Source organism: Magnolia sinica, chromosome 12, assembly GCF_029962835.1.
Source record: "Magnolia sinica isolate HGM2019 chromosome 12, MsV1, whole genome shotgun sequence".
NCBI lineage: Eukaryota > Viridiplantae > Streptophyta > Magnoliopsida > Magnoliales > Magnoliaceae > Magnolia > Magnolia sinica.
This window is the reverse complement of record NC_080584.1, coordinates 59,212,522-59,221,847: the sequence shown is the minus strand read 5'-3', so window position 1 is coordinate 59,221,847 and position 9,326 is coordinate 59,212,522. Positions and strand designations below refer to the sequence as shown.

General features: G+C 42.0%; 1 protein-coding gene across 1 annotated transcript; it reads right to left on the bottom strand.

The window, feature by feature from the left end:
• Positions 1–349: 349 nt before the first annotated feature.
• Positions 350–2,642, bottom strand: LOC131221441 (peroxidase 39-like). The gene is made up of 4 exons (XM_058216701.1): positions 2,371–2,642; positions 1,813–2,004; positions 1,216–1,378; positions 350–875 (listed from the first exon to the last, which is right to left on the bottom strand). Exons 1-4 carry the CDS (start codon positions 2,572–2,574, stop codon positions 460–462), a joined length of 975 nt encoding a protein of 324 aa, XP_058072684.1. The 5' UTR covers positions 2,575–2,642; the 3' UTR covers positions 350–459.
• Positions 2,643–9,326: the final 6,684 nt, after the last annotated feature.

Below are 9,326 nucleotides of genomic sequence, written 5' to 3'. Positions count from 1 at the left end.
ATCTCATGCTCATCGACAGTGGGTCATTGGTCATGTTTATCTGTATAAGTTCCTTGCTAATCAGTGACTCCCATCAGCAGGAGCAGATTCCTTCATTGAAATGTGTATTATTCTCACAATCCATGTTTCAAAAAAAAAAAAAAAAAACGAAACGAAAACTTAAAATCAAGTTTCAAATGACACAACTATTCAAATCTTACAATGGCAGAATCAATCTATTAATTCACCGTGGCCTAAAATCAAGCTATGCCGTCATCCGGTGGGCCACGCGCACATCAGACCTGGATCATTGCTCATTTTTATTATTATAGATTCCCCACTGACCACTGACTCTCAACAAGAACAGTCCTTTAGAAAACAAATCATTTGACTGTTTTATTCTCACAAACAATGGCTAAAAAATTCATACAATCAAGGTTCAAATGGCCCAAACATTCAAATCTAAGATCAACCCAAATCCTAACTATTCACCACAGCACAGTGCTTTCTGATCTCACCAACTGTTCCTGTCTTCACATCGATTCTTCCCATCTTCTCCATTGATAGTGCAAACTCCTCGAAGAACTTCCATAGTGGGCCGTTTACGAGTTCAGTGACAATTGCTTTCGATTGGCTATCTTTGGTCAGAGCTGCATCGGACTCAAAAATACCACGTCTCTTCAGTAAAAGCTTGTAGTAGCTAAGATCGAAGGTCCGGAAACTGCCGGGGTCCATTTCAACGATCGTGGTGTTATCGGTGGGAGTCTTGCATGTCTTCTTCCTTAGGACTGCAGCATATTCTTTGTCTAGAGAAGGATCCACATCGCCTTTTCCAGTGAAATTATAGATACGATTGGTGAATTGTGGACAGTGGGTGATTCCGATCGTGTGGCCGCCTGAAATAGTCGAAGAAATTCACTGATTGGATTATAAGGAAATGTGGTGGGGTCCACCATTCAGTTATCCAAAGCAGTTTTATGACCATCCAATTGTGGATGGGGACACCCCAAAAGCTTCCTGCATCAGATGATCATGTCTGCCTGCTGGGGCCCCTTTTACTTGTTTAATGTCAGACTTAATTGTCCATTTCAATTCATGGTTAGGATCATCTGACAAGGGAGTTCTTGGGGTGTGACCTATACCATGATGGGGCCCACCAGATCAACATGTATGGTCACCAAAAGGTGGGAAGAAGAAAAATGTTCATTTCTTTTGATTTTTCATTGTATATCTTACCAGATAACAGAACCAGATCTTTTACATCAAGTCCTTTGCTTGCGAAACTCGCCCGAAGAGTAGTGAAATTGAAAAATGGAGATGGAATTTGATTATTCGCCTCTGATGTATTTGAGACAGTCCCATCTCTACGTCCTGTTGGAACATTCCAAAAGGGTCCTCCCTGCCATGGTGGTAAAATAAGCAAATGGGTTAGTGAATAAATGGGAAAAAGGAAGAAGAAGGAAATGCTAAGGAGCTTTGTATGAAGATGATCGACGGTTTTCCGTGTAGTTGGAAATCGTTTGTGAGGCCCACTATGTACATGCCTAGCCCAAAGTTACACAGTTCATTGATTAGGTGGGCCACATATGTATGTTGAGTATGAAGAATTGGTCTTTTCTTTTTTTTTTTTTTCTTCTAACCGTCAATTTTTCTCATACATGTGTATTCTCCACTTAGTAGACACTTGATTTTTTGCATGGAGCGTGTTAATGGTGAGCCCCACTAGAAGAACAGCCCAGATCTCACACACCCACACCACATTAATTGGTGTGTGTTGGGAATAACTTCCTTAATCTTCATCTGCTCCAAGTAGTCTGACTAATGAACACTTACAATTTCTACAACTGAATCTCTTGCAGTCAGTGCAATAATATCAGCGCAGGAAACGACGCCTGGGCATTCTTTTTCTATTAAGCTCTTCACAGCATCGATGAAGCCGAATCCTCGTAGGCTCAGATTCGGAAATGCCGCCTTCTCTGATGGCTTAGTTGCAGTGGAATTTATAAGAACTGATGCATCACATCCCTGTCAAGAGGAAAAACGAAGGAAACCATAAAACTTAATTATCTTAAACCCAGCATTATGTCTGTGATGTGCTTAAGGGTCGGCTGCGTGGGCCGTCCAAGGATCTGATCCATCCACGCAATGAGACCCGCAGTATATGGACAACTGCGGAGAATTGGCATTTATCTATTTACTGCATGGCCCATTAGATGGACAGTGCAGATCATCTGTCCTAGAAGCAACATATGCATATCATGGATTATCTACACCACTGAACCCCATTACTATTGATCAAAGTAGGAAAAAAAATCATATAAAAAAAATGTAGAAACAAAAAGAAAAATGCAATAAAAGAACATCGAAGCGACGAAAATCTACGATACCGACCCTCACGAAGCAGTCATGGAAGTGCATTCTCAAGAGTGGCGCGGCCAAGGACGGAGCATTTGGGATGTGTTTCTTCACATAGTCTAACACAATCTTCTCCGCCTTTGGGCACGTCTGATCGTAGAATCCCAATTTCAGATCAGCATGAGCAAAACTCAAGAATCCCAAAAGGATGAGAATCCCAACACAACTCATCTTCTCCATTGTTTCTTGCAATGAATGAAGAAAACGCACCCAATACAAGAGGTTTTATAGCCACCTTTGAACCATTTGAAAATTTATACTTGCTGAAAGAGATGTACTGAAGCAGGTTGCGCCAACCATGTGCTTTGCTTCCTATCATTGTAGTTTCAAACTTTTAAAAAAAAAAAAAGAAAAAGAAAAAAAAAGGATATTTTAGGTGAGATTAGTTAGAGCTTGCCTCATGTAAGACAGAGAAGGGATGTTTTGAATAGTTGGATCTTTGTTTTAGTGGTTGAAGTATCTCCGTTGGGTTGTTTTGCATAGATTCACCTTCTCTCACCTTCCTTACATGGTTGGCTAGGATTGTTGACCAATGATGGTCCTTTTCTGTTATTCCCTAAGTTTGATATGAGTAAATTCGTTTATATCATGAATCAATTTATTTTTAGAATTATTAAAAATTATTTTCTATTTTCTACCCTCATGAATTTTCGGAATTTTTGTAAGGAGTTTGGAAAAACTCTATGAATTCGGAGTAGTTATCCTTGAGGAAGACAGTGATCCACCCCATCACGCCCTTGTCCTTTGAGAGCGAAACTTTCAATTGGTGGCCGGCTGATAGACGGTTACCGAAAATAATACATCAATGGCTTACACTTGATTGAAAAGGGGCCCCCATTTCAATGGCTGTGAGGCCATATTATCAATGATTTGGATCGTTGGCTCATGGATCCCACTCGTAATAACTGCAAAACCGGTGGGGGATCATACAGTACATGAGAAATGCATAATTATCTTTATACGGTGGTTGGTCACCAGAAATGGCTTCTTTTTCTTTTTTTTTTTTGCCCTAGCAATAGCACATGGTGGTCCAACTTTAAAGTAACCTAAACCATTGATCTAGTGGGTCCATCAGATGATCAAATCCATCACACAACACCGAGAAGTGGAACAAGTGGTCGATATTAAACAATGGCCAAATCGGACGATTGGGATCTTTTCGGATGGTGGAAATCGATGTGGCATCTACCTTCAACTACTGTGATTTAAGTGACCAGATGGTGGAACCCACATGGATTATTTACTTGCCAGATCAAATGCTTGATTGGTGTACTGGTTTTGGTGGGATCCTTGCCTGCTCATATTTTCAAATTGGATTGTGTTTACCAACTCCATTTTTTAGTGCAACGGAAACAATATCTTGTGGAAGTGATGATCTCCCTTTTGTATTTTACTCTCTTTCGGGATATGGTACGGCAGATCCGGTAGAACCCGGAGTACGATAGAGCCATCACTCCACAGTACACATGGCAGGGTGATATATCAATCAGAACCGTCCATCTGGTGGAGTGTATGATGGATGGCTCATTTTCAAAACCCACACCTGCAAGACAATCTTTTGTCCAATTTTATTGACTTTCTATCACTGAACGCCAACCGTTAATTTATTTTTTTTCTAGTGTTGCTTTCAAGGCCACCACTAGAAGGCTTGGATCTTTCTAACAATGTATATTTTGAACATCTGTCTATAGTATTTACAGTCAGATGGACGATTCTAAATAATAAGTAACCTACCACATGTACTGTTTACCCAGATCATTTTCGTTTTGACTGACTGTTATTTTGTGCCTCTACGAATGGTTCTGAGGGCTATACTCCTCGGATAGTTTTCATCACTTAAAAGAAGGTACTGACTCATCTTCCTCACATGTGGCACTGACGTAAAGCAATCCAGACCATCCAAATTGTTTGATGCACTATGGCACAACATTTCTCCTAAATTAACACTGTTAAATAAATCTAAACCATCCAATTAATTTCTATGAAATAGATGGTTCAAAGTAAAACAATGAGTGGTCCAAATTAGAAGGGAAAATTCAAATGGGTTAACATACTTTCCACGGTGCAGATTTCTAGGTTACGTTTCATCCAAAGTTGGTCAGCAATTTGGGCGGTCTTGATTGCTGTGCAACTGCACCATGTATACGTTCGAACATCAATGAAAAACTAACATAGATTCTCTGATTTTAAACTGATCGGCTCTCTTTCCACCGTATGAAATATATTTTCGTTATGTGGGCCCCATTAGATAGATGGACGCGGATTAGCTACTGATAGGTTGATTAGTGAGACTGAAGTGACGTCACCAAGTTCCGTGTGGCCCACCATGATGTATGTGTTGTATCCACACTACCCATACATTTGGAGAGATCATTTTAGAGCATGATCCAAGGAATGAGGCAGATCCGAGGCTGGAGTTGAGCCCACCACAGAGAACAGAGGAGTGAGTGACACCCACAGTTGAGACCTTCCTAAGGTCCACCATGACATTTATTTGAGATCCAAACTGGTCATATATTAACTCAGACATGAAAGAAGGGAAAACACAAATATTAGGTTGATTGAAAACTTTGGTAGTCTTTATAACTTTTTAATGGTGGGCGTCACTCTGGTCCGCTCGAGCTTTGGATCTGAATCATTCTTTGGATCATGCCCTAATATGGTTTCTCCAGACGGATGAACAGTGTGAATACAAAATATACATCATGATGGGGCGTACGGAACTTGGTGACGTCACTTCAGTAGCAGTCTCGCTGCTCAACCTGTCAGTAGCTAATCCGCGTCGTAGATAGATGCCCTTAACCGACCGATCGTTGGGGAAACAAATGGACAACCTTTTAAAAAATTAAAAGGCCAAGTTGTTTTTATCTATTTTTTTTTTTTACACACGCACACACACCCCCACACACTCACGCCACACACACACACCCACACACGCACGCCGTGGGATTTCACCACCATGGGTACTCGAACCCTCCACCCGGTGTTGAAACTCCTAGGAGTTCCACACGTGTGTTCATTTGTTTGGTGCGCTGTCCCTCACCGGACTATCTTGATTTTAGGCCAGGGAAGCTACATGGTGGGGCATACCCCATGAACAACTCAGATTTTTAAAAAGCTCACATGGGCGACTTGTGGAGTGGCTGAGATATACACACGTGTGGAACTTGTACACCAGCATGCGTACACACGTGTGGAACTTGTACACCTCTACATAACACACCTCTATAAAGCGCCGCATGTACGTGTGTACGCATGCATTATGTAATAATGAAAGCTCCTCACCACCTCGCGTTCACCTCCCACTAGTTTTTATATTCTCTCTGAAATGGTCATATCCAACGGTTGGAAAGCAAGTTACTGTACAACCAATGGATGAGCTGCAAACAGTCATGTCTACATCCAACGGTTATAATAGGTTGGATCCACCGTAAGGATCACTTAGGGCAAAAATGAGCCCAATTCATACATTAGGTGGCCATAGCATAGATAATAATGAATATCCGTTAATATAATAAACAGGCAGTTGTGGCCTACTTGATGAGTGGATCAAACTAACTTTGGATATATAAGATGATCCTTATCGTGTTGTAAACCTTTCGGAAGGGTTTTTTTTTTTTTTTTTTTTTTTAAAACACGCACACAGACCCCACACACTAACGCCGTAGTGGGCTGTCACCGCCTATGGATACTCGAACCCTTGATCACGTGTTAAAACTCCCTAGAGTCTACCACCCAAGCAAGAGCAAGGATCCAACCTTTTGGAAGGTAGAGTGTCACTCTATTTACTAATTGGATGGTAGATTAGCGGTCCAACCAGTTGGATGTGAGCATCCCTCCATTGTATACGAAGGGACAAACCATCCCTCGGTAGTATACCGGCCACCTTGAGTTATTATAACCGTTCCTTTTTGTGTAGGCCACTTGACTTTTGGGTCAACGTGATTTTTGGGCTCAACGGTTAATATAATGGGCCACACACGATGGACGGAATGGATGTCATGAAAAATCACGGTGGGGTCAACAGAGGCCCACAATACACTGAAAGCTTTTTAGAGTGTTATATCTCACATACATGTATATATGTCTCATCCATGCATGGACATACGTGCCGTATGCAATGCACACGTATTCTCTCTCTCTCTCTCTCTCATCCATCCATGCACATTAATGGCCACATGCGCCTCACACCGACAAAACCATGACACTCATATTTTAATTACAGAGTAGAATTGTTTAATCAAGCCATTGACTAGTAATTGTTTTTACATATAATAATGTTGGTGTGCTTATCTGCCACTGTCCCTGTTATCTATGGGGAGCTGAACTGCTCTTTCCTGGTGAAAAATGATTTAGTCGACTGTGTTTGAAACCTTCTCATGCACATGGTTAGATTTGTACGTGTGGACAATCCATATCATCAATCTGGACTGTCTGTTTGGCCAGATCCACTCTTCATAGCTTGCCTTCAAAAAATCAAATTGATTGGATGACCTAGACTGTCCACTTTACGACATGCAAATATGGGTGGACAAGATCTTTAATAGAAATGCTCTTGACCATCTAATCACTGTGAATTTTTTGCATGTTAGTGGAAGAAAAGTGGACTTGACCTGATGGACGGTCCAGATGGATGAAACGCAATCCAAGGGTCCAAATGCAAGTATGTGCATGGGAAGTTTCTAAAAATAAGGCCCACTAGATCAGTTAGTTCTATTTACTAGTAATCTAGTATCAATATGTCAGATTGTATTGAGTGTACGTTAGAACTCAAATTTCCGGCAGAATTGATGGAATGTCACAACCTACGTTGTCTTAATCATGGGTTATTAGCATATGAAAGGAATGATCACATACGTTAGTTTCCGTACCTCCATTCTTCTGTGGATCACAAAGTGATATTTTTGTGGAATCTAAACCGTTCATCAGTTTTTACACCTAGTTTTGACCGTAGATCCCAATCCAAAAAGCAGGCCGATTCAAAATTCAGTTAGCCACATCATATGTAACAATGTTAAATACTCTTAAACCCGGAGCGGATCCTGTCAGACCGTGACAGTGGGGCCCACCTTGATGTATGTGTTTTATATCCACACTGTCCATCCGTTTTTACATATCATTTTAGATCGTGGATCCAAAACTGAAGGAGATCTAAATCTCAGGTGGACCACACCGGGAAACAGTGGTGATTGACAATTAAAAACTTCCTTTGGGCCACAAAAGTTTTGGATGAACCTGATATTTTTACTTCATCCAGCTCTTTTTGATCTTATCAATAGTCACAGTGGACCACAGGAAGTTTTTAATCGTTGGGGGTTCAATCACCACTTTTTTCCTATGGTGTGGTCCACCCGAGATTTGGGCCCACGTCCTAAAACGACCTGTGGAAACGGATGGACGGCGTGGGTATACAATAAATACATCATGGTGGGCCCCACGGTCCCGGCCCGACTGAATCCGCACCCTGAAACCATCAAATTAAGTGTTGCCGACTGGTCTTTGTGGATCCCATCTGATGAATGGATTGGATGGAATATGCACCGAACGTTATCTCCTACACACGATCTGAAAATTTCTAGGGTGGGCGTTCTCTCTCTCCGTTGTTTACCTTTGGTCCCTGTGGTGTGACCCACCTGAGTTTTTTACTAGGATTATTTTTGGGTTTGGTCCTACCATAGGAGGTCCATCTGATGGACGGTTTGGATGACACCTATAAACCACGGTGGACCCCACAGAACTCGAACGTATGGAAACTCACATAGATTGGAAGGCTTGTGATCATCCCCATCATCTAGATTAAGCTAAAAGGTGGGGTCTAACCCGACGTGCTGGATTGCCTAGGAACGTTCATAATCCATCCAAGTGGACTGGTCCATCCATAAAGTCCATTTGCCGGGTCCTGCTCGTGGATCGCTCACAGTGGAAAATCACCCGACAAGTCAGGACCAGTGCTTGGTTTTTCCTGTGGACAGCTGTTATGGTGTAGGGGATTCATCCTTAAATAATGCCATGGATTCAGGTCTGGCCTACCACATGCTTTGCTTGGGCCCGGGTTTTAAGAGTCTAGATTGGGCAGGTAACCGTCCAATCAGACCTAGTTCAATGGAACAGGAATTGCATGTGCCATCCACCCTCCCAGAGGAAGTTCCACTAGGTGGAAGCTATGTGGGGCCCACCATGATGTCCGTGATGGCATATCAACATCATGGACGGTCCAAGAAACTTCCAACGATTTGCATTTTCATCCCCACATGTTTCGTGTCGTGTGGCCCGTTCGAGTTATGCATCTATCGGAGGTGGTTTGGCTAGTCACGCACCCGCTATTCGTCGGTGCTCTATGGGCCCCAAGATGATGTAAGTGTTTCATCTAGGCCGTTCATCCATTTTTCTAGATCATTTTATACCGTGAGACAAAAAATGTGCTAGATCCAAAGGTCAAATGGAACACACCATATTTAAAAGTGTTGATTGAATGCTCACCATTAAAAACTTCTTGAGGCCCACAAAAGTTTTAGATGAAGCTGATGTTTGTGTTTTTTCTCTTCATCTAGGTCTGTATAACCTAATTACTAGGTTGGATATCAAATAAGCATTTCGGTGGGTTCTAAGAGGTTTTTAAAGGTAAGCATTCAATCACTATTGTTTTCCTCTGGTGTGGTCCACTTGAGATTTAGATCTAGCTCATTTTTAGAACAAGCACCTAAAATGATCTGGAAAAATGGATGAAGGGCGTGGATAAACAGATACATCATGATGGTGCCTACACAGTGCCAACCAGCGGAGGCTAATGGCAGCTCACTAGTCAAAATTAGTTGGTGAAACTGCGGAACAGAGCGTATTCAAACGGATATGGCGCTGCCCCCACATCACTTCCGCCCTACAAGAACTTCCACCTCACCTAATACCCCGCGCCATCATGAAGTGGTCTTGTC

Excerpts from the sequence above, each read along its gene's own strand:
- LOC131221441 (XM_058216701.1), bottom strand. The coding sequence starts at position 2,574 with ATGGAGAAGATGAGTTGTGTTGGGATTCTCATCCTTTTGGGATTCTTG. Across the intron at positions 2,005-2,370 it reads TCCATGACTGCTTCGTGAGG|GGATGTGATGCATCAGTTCT; the intron begins GTCGGTATCGTA and ends TCCTCTTGACAG. Across the intron at positions 1,379-1,812 it reads GAGATTCAGTTGTAGAAATT|GGAGGACCCTTTTGGAATGT; the intron begins GTAAGTGTTCAT and ends CCACCATGGCAG.